The 15387-nt window shown below is 44.1% G+C and overlaps 1 protein-coding gene and 1 long non-coding RNA gene across 2 annotated transcripts; both read left to right on the forward strand.

The window, feature by feature from the left end:
- Window positions 1-2845: 2845 nt before the first annotated feature.
- Window positions 2846-4218, forward strand: LOC137836467 (uncharacterized). Its single transcript, XR_011085292.1, has 2 exons — window positions 2846-2976; window positions 3099-4218. It is a non-coding gene; the product is annotated as an uncharacterized lncRNA (long non-coding RNA).
- A 1468-nt stretch (window positions 4219-5686) lies between these two features.
- LOC137838496 (uncharacterized) lies at window positions 5687-7129 on the forward strand. Its single transcript, XM_068647741.1, has one exon. The coding sequence runs from the start codon at window positions 5687-5689 to the stop codon at window positions 7127-7129; it is 1443 nt and encodes a 480-aa protein (XP_068503842.1).
- The last annotated feature ends 8258 nt before the right edge of the window (window positions 7130-15387 follow it).

Genomic DNA, 15387 nt, shown 5'->3' on the forward strand with positions numbered 1-15387 from the left:
AAACTAGGTGCACATGTCATGAAAGGTGGGTTGGCACAAGCCCGAATTACTAACTAAGCACACCATACTCTAGCTTATTCTTCTATTTGGACCCCCAAAGTGAGCCCAATTTATTTACATAAACTTTTCTTTTAAAAAGACTAGAAGAAAGAACATATGGTTGATGTCCTTCTGAAGTTTGGTGGGGAACCTTGTCTTGGATGTTGAGATGGCTGACTTAATTGTGAAGTGTTTGTTGTGTCCTTAGTCATCTGTTTGTCGAGATTGTTTGTATCATGCTCCAAGTTGGAAAGAACTCGACCTCAAATTTAGAACTCCTGCAAATAACATAGTTAGTTTGTTCACTTGATTTATATATGTGAGTTGTGAAGCAAACTTATGTTCATTGAATTTTAGGAGTTTGGGTGGAATGGTTCTAGTTACATATGTAATGTTTGTAGTGAATGTGTACGATCAAAGGGATTTAAAGAGAATGTGTGAAAAGCTTATAAGGTGTAAATCTTTAGAAGAATTTTGAAAAATATTCCCACATTTCTATAACAAATGTTGCATGTAATTAGAGTTATGAATAGATAAACAAGAGAAGGAAGGAGAGTACCGAAGTGAGCCGACAATATTTATTTTTGGATGGATCAGCATTACGGCTTTCACCACGTTTAGTGAGGCGATGAGCCCTGTTTTGTTATTTTCGAATCTTTTTCATATTTTCTGTTGTTTCATTTTTATTTGGTCTTTATTTATCTCTTTTGGAGATAGAGGTTTCAATATGATCTTATGGCCTTGGAAGTGAAAAGAAATTTTGTTAGTTAGACCATCATGTAAATTTTTCTATTATATTGTCATGACCTTCCTAAAAGAATATGGGTTGCTTTCATGGGCACAACATCACATAACACTTCATCTTTATATTTTCCAATTGAGAAAGATATGAGGACTTGTTTATTAACAATGATTTCACCCTCTTCACTTAGCCATTGCAATTTGTAGGGTTGTGTATGAGAAATGGTGGGTAATCCAAGTTTCTCCACCATCAATTATCAAGGAACATAATTTGTCATTAATAAGGCACCAGGTATGGAAAATATTTTTCCTTTGACTTTCATCAAAAGGGTTTTGAAGTTGCCCTAACATGCACCTTACTATTAACAAATCATCTTCATTCACACTAGTCCTCACATGGGGTTTTTGAAGAGGAAGGAGATCTAGCTCTAGATGATTGGGAACTATGGTCACTCACGATTATCCTCTCTTTAACTATCATTGTTCTTTTACTTGGGCAATTAACAACAATGTGCCTAAAACCTAGACATTTAAAACATTTTTGTCTTGAGGTTTTGGTGAGTGATTTAGGAGTAGAAGGTTTATATCTAGAATCTTTATGATGTGAGGTGGTTTCTTTTGAGAAATTGGAGGGAGAATCTTGGTTTTGAATTTTAGTTTTTTGGCCCTTCCAAGATGATTTGTAAAAGTCATCATTATGAGTATTGTTAAAATAATTTTTCTTCAAAACTTGTGATTCAACCTTGATGGTTAGGTGAACCAATTTTTTCAAACCTTCGTTAAGTTCCAAAGATTTATTCTAAAAGCAAAATAACGAAGGTTTTTTAACCTTTATTAAAGTGCAAAGATTTATTCTAAAGCCTCAACAAAATAACGAAGGTTTTTTAACCTTTATTAAAGTGCAAAGATTTATTCTAAAGCCTCAACAAAATAACGAAGGTTTTTTAACCTTTGTTAAATTCCAAAGGTTTATTCTCAAACCTCGAAAAAATAACGAAAGTTTTTTAATTTTGTTAAATTTTGAAGTTTTATTGTTAAACCTCAACAAAATAACAAAAACGTTTTTAAGCATTCGTTAAGTTCCAAAAATTTATTTTAAAATCTCAACAAAATAATGAAAGATTTTTTTTTTACCTTACTTAAGTTCCAAAGATTTATTATAAAATTTTAGAACTTTCATTAAGTTTTAAAAATTTATTGTAAAACCTCAGTAGAATACTTTTTAGAGTTTTCAAATCTCAATAAATAAATATAATTATTTTTTTATAAATAAATAATTAAAATATAATTTTAATATATTTGATAACTATGAGAGTGTAAGTTTAAAAATGTAAACCTTTTTTAAAAATTTTAATCTTAAATATTTATTTAATCAAAACTAATTATTTTTTTCTTATTTTGTATAATTTTTTTAAAAATTATTATAAACTAAGTATTATTAATTATAATTTTAATACGATTATAGAAATATTATATCATATTTTTCTTTTGATAACTTTATATTATATTAAAATAAGTATGATATACCATACTTTCATACTAGTCATTATTAAAAAAAGATAACAGAATTATTTATCAAAGGATAAAATAATTTCAGTTTGAAATAATGGATATTAAAAAAACCTCTATTAACTTCCAAAAGGTTTATTTTAACACCCACATGAAAATAATCTACATTTGCTTCAAAATTTATTTTCCTTTTCATTTCTCCAAAAAAATTTCAGTTTCCTCTTCACTTTCCGTGAACAGTCTCTGATTTCCCTCTTCATTGCCCCTTCCTCCGTTCCTACTACCTCGACGCTATCCTCCGCCTCCCGTTCCAGACGCTGCCACTCTCTTCTGTCGCGCTGCCCCATTCCGAATGCTGACAAATTCGCCTCCAATGCGGAGACGAAGTTCTAAATATTGATGAAGGGGGGCGAGTGATGATATCTAACGAGGACGGAAAAGGATCGACGACGACGACGACGGTAGAGACCTGCGCTGGCTTCTGTCACTGATTTCGGCTCAAACAGTCTTTCCGGTGGTAGTGGTGCTCGGGATCAACTCATTCCTTCAAATTAATCGGCAACATTTCCTTTAATATAAACTTTCAATAGAATTTTCTGAATGTTTTATATATTATAGGTTTATGCTGTGGCTTCTGAAGACATCTATTCCTCAACTTTGGAAGATGTATTTGAAGAACTTCTGCAAGTAAATTTCTATTTTCTTATACAAAGCCCCCTATTTGTCTAGTGTTTTATGTTTTTCCAACCCTTAAAACTAATTATAGTATTGTAAATCTGAATTTGATATGCATAAATTTTATTTTGCAGAATACGTGTTTTGTTGTGCCTCAAAGAACAAGTGATCTATGCATAGATACGAAAACAAGATGACTTCTAATGAATGATGAACATAGATAAGAAGCATAACAACTGTGTGTTTCATTTCAAGTACAATGACAGAGAGGTGACAAGCAATGATAAATTGGAAAATGAACCCACTAACCAATGGGTTTTTATTTTCTTTCTAATTAATGGACGCAAAAAGTAATGGACACAAACATACTTATAGAAGCCCACACAAATAGCGTAGGTTTAGCCAATGTAATTATTGTAGGCTCAGCCACACAAAACCGAGGATATAATATAATAAGTCTAACTTTCGAGGGGCAAGACCACGTGAGAGTGTGAACAGGCTTTTTCTTTTAAATTATAGCATTTCATATTATTTTGAAAAAATAAAAAATAGTAGTTGTGTGTGAGAATTTCTTATAAAAAATTGAAATCATGAATCCTAAGAAAAGTCCCAAGTTGTTGAAACCTCACTCACTCAAATTACGGTGCATCTCAGCTGCTCACACCTCCGTTATTTGTATCTCCTTCATGCGCGCCTGTTGCTCTTCTTGTCGTCAATGACGTTGTTTCTGTTTAAGATTGTGTTGCTGAAGATATCATCACTGCTTGCAACAGCAGTTGTCCTCGCGCTCGCCTCCTTCGTTCGTCGTTCACGTTCGTCGTCGTTGCACCCCCTATGGTCATGTTCGTCGTCATCAAATCTCGCTTTTAATTCTGCACGACAAAGCTTCAAACGGCCAACAGAGCTCAAATCACCACCATCTACCACCACTCACCTTCAACGACACCACTGGGCAATCACGTGCATCTTCACGGACCTTCGTTGCAGCTTCACCGGGGACGATTTTGAGGAGCCGGATTTGGGGAAATTTCTCATAGATGAGGGTTGAAGTAGCAAAGGAAAGAGATTAGGATTTAAGCAGAAAATGGAAGTGGGAGAATCTGGCCCACTAAACCTTTAGGGTGACGAAATATAGGCAACTGCCACGTGTGTGTGCCAGATTACAACCACTGAGGTGGCATGGAAAATAATTTTTTATTGTAATGTGGGGTCCATGTGTTGCGATGGAAAAAATTGGAAATCTAATTGAAATTAGAGTGCTATTTGGGTTTTTTTTCGCATTTTCCGAAAGTTGTTGTTAGGGTTGGGAAGATCGCGCCTTGAATTCAATTTTTTGTGGCATTTGGAGTGCTATTTGCAGTGCAATTTGAGGGCTTCAAACGAGGTTGGTTTTCATTTGGTTAGTTTGATTGCATTTTGGTTGGGATTTTGTTCTCTCCTTTTGTGATTGGGTGCCATTTATTTCCGATTTCATGGTGTGTATTTTTTATTTCCGTTTTGGGTTTTAATTTTAGGGGTTAGTTAGGGTTTCAATTTGAATTTTGATTGTAAGGGTTATTTAGGGTTTCGTCTTGGTTTTGATTTTAAGGGTTATTTAGTGTTTCGTTTTGAGGTTTTATTTTAGGAACTATGTAGGATTTCGTTTTGGGTTTTAATTTTATGGGTTATTTAGGGTTTCATTTTGGATTTTGATTTTAGGAATTATGATTTTTCCACTTCTTTTATTTGGATTATGCGTTGTATTTCTCCTATGTTGAACATTGGAATGTATTTCGTCTTAGTACTTGGACAAAGTGATAAACCAAACTCTATGAATGCCCTGAATTTGTCTCATGTTGTACATATTTTTATTTCACCTTTGTGTAATGGAGATCCCATTAGGTTGCCAAATTTTATTAGGATTCTTATAGTTAAAGTTCTATTGTACTTTTATGATGAATATAAAAATTAGATGGACTTTTATGGTAACTTGTGATACCCCACTTTGCAAGATGCAGTGGCAGCAAGCAATGGAATAAGACTTAATTTGATAACATATATTTGTCATCCATGTGTGTGGTTAAAGTTATTTCATCTGAATCCATTGTATGAATTGTTGGCGCCCACCGTGGGGCCGAGGAGAGCCAGAAGAAACCACAGCAGTAGATGGTACCAACCCGTAGCATGGCAAGCATGTCCGAGGCAGATCAGACGACAATGATGATAGCCCTCCAGAAGGAGTTAGCAGAGATGAAGAAGGCACATGAGGAGGCCGCTAAGAAGAACGAGGAGGAAATCAAAAACCTCCAAGAAGAGAATAGACGAATGAAGAAGTTGGTCGAAGGGGTGCCGTCCCTCGCCATGACCAACCAGGCCGGCAAGTCTTATGCCACCGGTGCCGGCCTCCAGGCCGAGAAGGAGATGAAAAATGACTTCACTCTGGAGATGGATGGGGAGTCCCATCCTAACAAAACGGTGGCATGGCGGGCCCGGATCAGCGCCATCCTTTTACTGACCACATTATGGATACCCCCTGCCGGACAAGTGGAAAGGTTTCAACAGGGATTGGTATGATGGGACGACCGACCCCGACGAGCACGTGGACGCATACACAACCCACATGAGCTTGTACACCACGGATGACGCGGTCTTGTGCCGAGTCTTCCCCACCTCCCTAAAGGGAGGAGCTCTGAGCTGGTTCACCAAGCTCCCTGCAAATTCGATAGATTGTTTCGAGACCCTGATGGCAAAATTTGACGTTCAGTTTGCAACAAGCCGTCCCCACCACCTAACATCCATAGCACTAGTCGGCATTCGCCAAGAGAAGGGAGAATCCCTGAGAACGTTCATCGATCGGTTCAGCAAAACTGCCATGAGCATTCGCAACCTCAGCCCCGAGGTGGCAATGCACCACATGCTGACCGCTCTGCGTCCCGATCCGTTCGTTGATAGCCTGTGTATGCAACCCGCGAATAGTCTCGATGATCTTAGACGCCGAGCGGCGAAATTCATGCAGCTCAAAGAACTCCGCGAGTTCAAAAACAACGCCCGGGCCGAGGCAAATGGAGAAAAGAAGGAGGACAAAGAACGGCAAGAAAGGTCCTGGTCTGGCCGGGACCAAAAGAGGGACAACCGAGGACCACGTTTCTCCCGCTACACACCTCTGAACGCTGATAGGAGCAATATTCTGCAAGAGGCCCTAAGTGCCGAGTTGATACCACCACCCCGAAGGGCCCTGAGCCCAGAGAATGCTAACAACAGTAAAAGGTGCCAGTACTATAAGAATACCGGTCACTCCACCGAGGAATGCCAAGCTCTGAAAGACAAGATAGAAGAACTCATTCAGGCCGGACACCTCAGACGCTTTGTGCGTAGTACCCGTGAAACACGTCGTTCCCCATGCAAAGAGCAAACTCCTAGGAGAAGGGACCGAACCCCCCCGGGACCACGAGAGGGTGATAGACGTGGAGAACGACGGGGACGAAGAGACGACTTCCCACAGACCGACACCCGTAGAGGTCGAGAGGTCATCAACACCATTGCTGGAGGGTTCGCGGGGGGAGGCAGCTCCAACAGCGCACGCAAAAAACACTTACGGGCCGTCCACCAGGTAAACCTCGTCTCTGCCCGGCTGAGGATGCCACCGATTACGTTCACGGATAAAGATTTCAAAGGGATAGACCCTACACAGGACGACCCCATGGTGATATCAGTGGATATCGACAACTTTACGATCAAGAAAGCCCTCGTAGACCAAGGAAGTTCAGTTGATATCTTATACTGGAAGTCCTTCAAAGCCATGAGGATTCCGGTAGAGGAGATGATGCCCTACAACGACCACGTGGTCGGTTTCTCTGGAGAATGTGTCGGCACGAAGGGCTATATAGAACTATACACAACGTTCGGCCTGGAAGGGGCAAGCAAAACCCTCAGGATCAGGTATCTGGTCATAGACGTAAACACTTCCTACAACATCCTCCTTGGGCGGTCATCCCTCAACAAGCTTGGAGCGATCGTCTCAACACCTCACTTGGTGATGAAATTTCCCTCCCTCTCAGGCGACATCTTGACGATCCACGTCGACCAAAAGATCGCTAGAGAATGCTACGCAGAAAGCCTGCGAGTTGAGCCAACACGGCAAAAACCCACAAGCAGCCACTCGCCCAAACGGAAGATGGTCAGCTGAGGTAGAAGCCCTCAGAAACATTCCCCACAACCCAGGAATGTCGTCGCAATGGCAGACCTGGATCCAAGAGAAATCGAACTGAGACTCGAGGCCAAGGACGAACTGCGCCGAGCAGCACTCGGCGAAGGGGAGCGGCACACGAACATCGGCACGACAATGGCCGCCGCTGACGCAGAACGCTCAAGAAGAACGCAGACCTCTTCGCCTGGACGACGGCCGATGTGCCCGGCGTTCACCCGGACATCATCACCCACCGCCTCTCCATATACAAAGAAGCACGCCCAAAAGAAGAGGAACCATGGGGAAGACAAGAGGCTGGCAGCCAGAACCGAAGCCGAAAAGCTCCTAAAGGCTGGCTTCATCGCCGAAGCACGATACTCTACCTGGTTGGCCAATGTAGTGATGGTGAAAAAGGCAAGCGGCAAATGGCGATGTGCGTAGATTACAAAGACCTTAACAAAGCGTGCCCCAAAGATTCATACCCCCTACCCAACATCGACCGACTGGTTCATGGAGCAGCTGGTCATAAAGTCCTAAGTTTTCTGGACGCCTACTCAGGCTACAACCAGATAAGCATGCACCACAGTGATAGAGGCAAAACAGCTTTCACGACCGATGGCGCAAATTACTTCTACAAGGTAATGTCGTTTGGCCTAAAGAACGCCGGAGCCACCTACCAAAGGCTCATGGACAAAATCTTTAAAGGGATGATCGGCAAAAGCATGGAGGTATACGTAGACGACATCGTGGTAAAATCTGACTCATGCGGTCAACACATCAAGGACCTACAAGAAGTCTTCGACGCCCTAAGAAGGGTTAACATGTGCCTCAATCCCGAAAAGTGTGCGTTCGGCGTGGAAGGCGGCAAGTTCCTCGGCTTCATGCTAACCCACAGGGGAATTGAGGCAAACCCCGACAAATGTAAGGCCATAACAGAGATGAGAAGCCCGGGCAATCTGAAAGAAATCCAACAGCTGCTCGGCCGGCTAACGGCACTATCTAGGTTCGTTCCTCGCCTCGCCGAACGAATCAGGCCCATAGCCCAGATGCTCCGCAAAAGTTCGAAGTTCAGCTGGAACGAGGAGTGCGAGCAGATCTTCGGCCAACTTAAAACATTCCTATTGTCACCAGCCGTCATCCAAAAGCCAAGACTAGACCTGCCCATTGTAGTTTATCTGGCCGTGTCCGAAGAAGCGGTCAGCTCAGCCCTGGTCCAGGAGGTGAACCAAGAAGAACATCCAGTGTACTTCGTCAGCCGAACGCTCCATGCGGCCGAAACCAGGTAGCAAATGATAGAGAAAGTGGCATTAGCCCTGGTGCTGACCGCAAGGAGGATGCGCTCATACTTCCAAACCATGAAGTCACAGTAAGGACCAATTATCCTATATACAAAATTTTATCTAAACCCGACCTTGCAGGACGAATGATAGGGTGGTCGGTCGAGCTTTCAGAGTTCGACATCAGGTACGAGCCAAGAGGCGCCATCAAGTCCCAATGCTTGGCAGATTTTGCCGCCGAGCTCCCCAAAAACTCAGAAACCCCGACCAAGTGGGTACTCTACGTGGACGGCTCATCCAACAAAACAGCTTGTGGTGCCGGGGTCGTCCTCGAAGGCCCCGGGGACTTGTTGATTGAGCAAGCCCTCCAGTTCTCCTTCAAGGCAACGAACAATCAAGCAGAATAGAAGGCCATACTAGCCGACCTCAACCTAGCAAACGACCTAGGCGCACGAGAGGTCACATGTAAAAGCGACTCCCAGCTGGTCGTCAGCCAAATTAAAGGAGAATTCGAAGTCAAGGAACCTCTCCTCCAACGATACTACCACACGGTTAGCAATGCCATAGCCAAGTTCGACAAGGTCATAGTCAAGCATATACCACAGCAGGAAAACGAGCGGGCCGACGCACTTTCACGCCTTGCGTCTTCTAAAAAACAAAGTCATCACCGATCGGTCGTCCAAATGCGACTGCCACAACCGAGCGTAGGTGACGGCGAGTGCATGGCGATCACCAAAACTCACACATGGATGACCCCGATCACCCAGTACCTAGAACACGGGACATGCCAACCGGGGGAAGAAAGAAGCATCCGACGGCAGTGTGCACGGTACACCATGATCGGCCAAGACCTATACCGTAGAAGGTACTCAACAACACTCCTAAAGTGCCTTACCAAAGAACAATCCCAATACGTGCTGCAAGAGATCCACGATGGAGCGTGCGGAAGCCACTCCGGGGCCCGAACGACGGCGGCCAAGGTCATCCGTGCAGGGTACTATTGGCCGACCGTGCATGGAGACAGCGCTGACTACGTCAAAAAATGCCAAAAATGCCAAGAATTCGGTCCCCTCCATCATCGGAAGCCAGAGGAACTGCATAGCATGACATCACCCTGGCCGTTCGCCATGTGGGGGATGGACATCATCGACCCGTTCTCACCGGGGAAAGGCCAAACGAAGCATTTGCTAGTCGCGGTAGACTACTTCACCAAGTGGATAGAGGCCGAACCCCTAGCCACCATTACTGCTCGAAATGTTCAAAACTTCGTGTGGAAGAACATAGTGTGCCAATTCAGCATACCACACTCGATAGTCTCCGATAACGGCCAACAGTTCATCGACCAAGGCCTCATGACTTTCTACAACGACCTCGACATCAAATCCCTCACAAGCTCCGTCGAACACCCGCAAACGAATGGACAAGCCGAAGCAGCCAACAAGGTCTTACTGAACGAACTAAGGAAGAGGCTCGACACTGCAAAAGGAAGATGGACAGAAGAGCTGCCCGAGGTCCTGTGGGCATACCGCTGCACCCCGCAGTTCACCACACAAGAAACCACCTACAGCCTCACATACGGCACCGAGGCCATGATATCGGTGGAGGTCGGGGAGCCATCCATCCAACGCCAACTCTTCGACTTATCCCTCAACAAGGAAAGTTTGGCGGTTGGCCTAAACCTCTTGAACGAACTTCGAGACAAAAGCAAAATACAAGAGGCAGCATGCAAGCTCCGAGCGTCAAGAAGGTACAACTCGAAGGTCCAACCCAAAAGCTTCCACCAAGGCGACCTCGTCTGGAGAATGCGCAGCAACGCTAGGAAGTCGGACGACAAGTTCTCATCAAATTGGGAAGGACCGTTCCGAATCCGAGAAGTAGGAGAGGGAGGGGCTTATCACTTGGAGCAGCTATCGGGAAAAATTGTACCTAGGACGTGGAATGCCACGCACCTAAAGTTTTATTTCAGCTAAACATGAATAAAATACACGCACTCTTTCCTCGCCCGGCCTACCCATCGGTCGGAGAGGTTTTAACGAGGCGTTTTCTACATGGTGTACACAATGAATGACACACATGGTTCGGCCAGGATGTAGCCTTAACCGACATACCCTCCCGAAACCCGCACTTAGATCGACCAGGATGTAGCCCTAACCGGCATACCCTCCCGAAACCCGCACTTAGCTTGGCCAGGATGTAGCCCTAACCGGCATACCCTCCCGACGCACACATAACGTTCGGCAAGGACTTCAATTTACTTTAGACTTGTCCAATAAAATTCGTTTAAATCAAATTCGCCGAAGAACGACCGACTGATTCGATCAAGTTCGTTACAATCACTTGGCTGATTTTAATTATCATAGTCACTCAGTTGATTCCACATTCCGACCGATTACTTAGTTCTTTTTTTTTTTACTTAGTTAATTTTACCTCAGTTTAAGATTAATTATTCCAACCAACTCGGCTCGTCAAGGCTCGTTCGTCCAAAAACAACGTAAAGCAATTGAAGGAAAAATACTTTTATTAATCAGAAAGGTGAGGGCCAAACCCTGGCCCCAGGGGAACAAAAGCAAAGGCACCTAAGCCGACCGCCTTAATCTTCAACGTTCAGAATGGCGGTAGAAGGATCAGCTTCTTCAGCAGGCTGACCGCCTCCCGCAGGGACCAAACGGCTGTCAACGACCTCCATCTCTTGGTCAAATTGACCAGAAGGTGGAGGGTCGCCGTAAAGTACCCCGGCCTGGCGGACAGCCAGGTCGAAGCTTTGGTTGATCAAGACCATGGTATCTTCCATGGTCTTCAAAACCTCGGCTTCAACTGCCTTTTTCCCTTGCCGCTCGGCGACAGCTTCCTTCTCCGCCAATGAAGCCCGGCGATCGGCCTTTTCCAACGCCTTACGGAGAAGTACGACCTCCGCAGCCTTGTCGGCATCGGCCTTCTCCAACTCGGCTAACCGATTCTGACATAACTCCAGCTCGGCAGTTTCCGCACACAGCTGCTTCTCATAAGCTGTGTTGGCCTCCACGGCCTGCTCCAAATTATGACCCGCCTCTTGCAGATCATGCTCAAGGCGGGAGATCTCCTTCGCACGGTCCTTCCGAGCCTTTGCACCCCGCCAGGCCAGCACCAGCCCCCGACAGATCATCTCGATACCGCCATCGAGAAGGTCGCCCTTGGGGATCGACTTGATTTCCTCCTCGAGGCCGGAAGGCAACCTGAAACTGACGGCCCGGCTGAAAGACCGGTCGCCCCCAAGCAAGGCCAAAGCCGAACCACCGGAGGATGATATCGGCACTGCCACCGCCGTCGGAATGGGGCGGTTGAACTCATCGGTGGCGGGGGAGGCAGCCCTAGCGGATCGGCTTGGGGGAGGTGTCGGCATCTGCCCCGCCTCTCGAACCGTGCGGGCGACGTTGCTGTCCTCACGACCACGCTTCTTTGAGGGGCCCGCCCGGGCACTCTCCTCGACCCGGGGCCTGGCACTCGTGGCCCCCCTCTTCTCATTTAACTTGTTTTTAAATGAGTGCAACATCCCGACGGCCTGGGGGATTTCTCGCTTAGCGATTTCTGCAAACAAATGGGAACGGTCAGACAATGCAAAAAATAATGGAAGGGGGGGGGGGGGCAAATGTAAAACAGCATACCCTCGAAAGCTTCCGCGCGGTCGGTCGCATGACATGAGCGGCCGAGCAGGGAGTTTCTTAGGAAGGTTGTCGAACAAAGAAAAGATCACCTGCTCATCCTCGCTCGGATAAGCCGGTCTCGGCCAATCCGTTATCTTTGTTGGACTTCGTGACCAAAACAACGGAAAGCGGGGCTGACCAACCTCGTCAAAAAAGTAACGTGTTCCAGTCGACTCCACGTACACTTTAAAGAACTTCTCTTTGAAGTTCTTGTAAGAGGCTGTGAAGGGTTTAAATAACACGCTACCCGCCCGACTGACCAAAGACTGCCAGCTAGTGAGCTTCGCCGGGTAAGACGAATAAAAATGGAGGAAACAAACGGGAAGAGGACGCAACCCGAACGTACGGCATACAATGCGAAACGCATGCATGGACGCCCAAGAGTTGGGATGAAGCTGGGTCGGAGCCACATTGAGCTCCTTAAGGTCCCCGACCATAAAGGCATCAAAGGGAAGGGACACGTGAAGGTCCGCAAAAAGACAGCTATACATGAAGAAAAAGGGAGGCTCGTCGGACGACCGCTCCCTATAAACACGGTCCTCCAAAGAACAAGGACCGAACGCCAACAGAGATTCCTCGGCCGAAGCCTTCAAAACAGGAATCTCGTTCAAAAACTCGGCAACGGAGGCGTCGGTATAAAAGAAGGACGACACCTCACACACTCGGGGGTCAACCCAAGCTGGCCCCGCATGGGGCCGTGGCAGCTCCAAAGGGGCCGAGTGGTCCGACGCATTGCCAGTGTCTTCCCTCACCAACCCCGGAGAAGGGACACTCCCCACATCTCCGACCGGGGCGGCTTGGCCAGAAGAAGAGGAAGAAGAAGAAGAAGAAGATGAAGAAGAAGAAGAAGAAGACGATGACGAGCAAGCGGGGGGAGATTTAGAGGGAGAGTTCAGACACGAAGGAGCAGACATGACTAACCTTTAGACGAACGAAGAAGGCAACCGAGATCGGTCAGATTGATTCGAAGTGTCAGAGCTCAAACAAAGATAACGCGAGAGACGCAACTGTTCCCAGCCCTTATTTATAGCCCGGAGGGATCTCGGAATCCCAAACGTCACGAAACTACAACCGTTGGATTCGCTTGATCCAACAGTCCACGACACTTGGCGCCCAAAAACCCCCTCATAAATGCGCGTCACGTCAATCGCTCAGGCGCCCCCAAAACATCACTTCACTCATCATTACGCAAGCTGCCCGAGGCCCATTCTTCAAACTCTTCGGCTATACCACCTCTCGAGTCTGGGAAGCAACTGTACTGGGATGACCGACCGATCTATTGACCCGGTCAACCTACGCAACAAGACCCCACCTTAAGGTACGAGGTCGACCACGTGAAATATGTGGCCGACTGACATAAAGCTCAAGTCAAAGGTTGACCCGATTAGCAAAGGCTAACCCATGGTTAGGAAACGACCTAATCCAACCCTAATCGCTAAACAACCCCCTAATCCGGCCCAACAGCAAGGGCACATCAAGGTAATATAAATATCACGCATTCCAAGGAAAAAGGTACGTCATTATCAACAGTATTCTGACAAGCCGAATACGATACCCCACTGACTTGAGCGTTGGAGTGTCATCTGCAGGTACCCCACCAGCCTGAGGAGCCGTTCGGCAAGGAAGTTGGAAGGAGGAGCGTTGGACGCGACTAAACCGACCGAGTAGCATCTGAAGACAATAGTTCTTCCAGTCCCCAAAAGTAGTTTGAGAACAAATATAAAAGAGATTTTTTTGCCATAGGCTTGAATTGGCATTCGTATTGTTACCTTTCCAAAGAGTTGTTATGTATGATATCTGAAAATTTTGTAATAGATGTGTATTAGTCTTATTACCATCCTACATCAAAATTTTGGATATTATTTTGAAACCTTTATTTGTGCTTTTTAAGTTATTATGTCTGCATAGTGTAGATAATCCAGGGGAAAGTTAAAATTTTTCCAATTAATTAACTGCCTTTTTTGAATTTTTACGCACCCATCAAGGTAGCAAGAATGACAAAAGAAAAACGAAAGCAATCAAACATGTGTCTCAAGCATTTTTTTTCTCACTCTTAAATTTTGAATCCAATAGTTGGAACCATCATCAAGATTTTCTTATTTAGGAGGGCGAACTATTTTAACTCTTAACTGATTTTGTGTATCATGAAAAATAAATACTATTTTTTTTTTAATTTATGCATTTCTTACCTAATTCACTTCTTTATATGCATTTTCTGACAAGGTTAAGTTGCTTGTGAGTGAGATTAAAGTCAACTTTGGATTAGTGATTTATTTTTAGTTCTATGGGGTTAGAAAATGACAACCTCATAATGAAATTTTGAAACCATCAGAACTTCACATCTAATCATTATTTATTTGGTAAATCTCAATGCCACAATGTCAAAATCTATAAAATTATAGAAAAGAGGTGTGAAGGGGTGTTAAAAGTATAATCCAGGGGAAAGTTGAAAAATTTCCAATTAATTAACTGTCTTTATTGAACAAGCATACCTAGGTGTTGGCAAACATTTTTTTTGTGCTGGTGTAACTTGTGAGCACTTCAATGTTTGTATTACATATGACATCAATGTGTGAAGTAATTGCACGCCTTATGTAATTCTTAACATTCATAATAAGTTGTATTACTTCAACAGTATAAAGCATATTTTGATCCTCAAGACTTTAGAGGAGTAAAATGTGCCAGTTAAAACTTAAACAGTGCAATGGGATTAACTTTGCAAATTTTCCGAAACCCAAAAAAAAGTTCAAAGCTAGTTTTTGCAAGCCTTATGTCATGACAAGAGGTATGAAAGTTGTTGTATACTGATTTATTTAACAACCGTTGTCAGGTTCTCTTTTAGCATTTTCCTTCTTTCTATCTTTTTTATTATTCTGTTTCAAACAGTTAGCAGTTAAGTAGTTTAGTTGGTTGGTCATGTTAGTTAGGCTTAAATAGTACTTATATTTTAATCTTGATAATAAAGAGTTTATACTGATGTAAAAAAACAGATTCAGAAGTTTAATACAAGTGGTTGCTATGAGGAGTTTGATAGTTTATTGCTCTAATCAAATCACGTTTCTTAAGTTCTGTTTGTTCATTTTCTTTTGCTCATTCTTGTTCAATAGGAAACTCATTTGTTAATATCTTAACTCCATAAAGCCCAAAAGTGACTAGTAACTCCACCTGTAGTTAGTGATATCCCTAGAATGGACAACCCAACTATATTATAAGAAAACAAATCCCTCTTTTAGAAAATAGAAGAGCAAAATAAAGTCCTAAGTTTGCATAACCCAGGTGACAAATAGTTCAAACTCACATC

Source organism: Phaseolus vulgaris, chromosome 4 (assembly GCF_000499845.2).
Source record: "Phaseolus vulgaris cultivar G19833 chromosome 4, P. vulgaris v2.0, whole genome shotgun sequence".
NCBI lineage: Eukaryota > Viridiplantae > Streptophyta > Magnoliopsida > Fabales > Fabaceae > Phaseolus > Phaseolus vulgaris.

What these genes read in the sequence shown, in the direction of transcription:
- LOC137838496 (XM_068647741.1), top strand. Translation starts at nt 5,687, where the DNA reads ATGGCAAAATTTGACGTTCAGTTTGCAACAAGCCGTCCCCACCACCTA.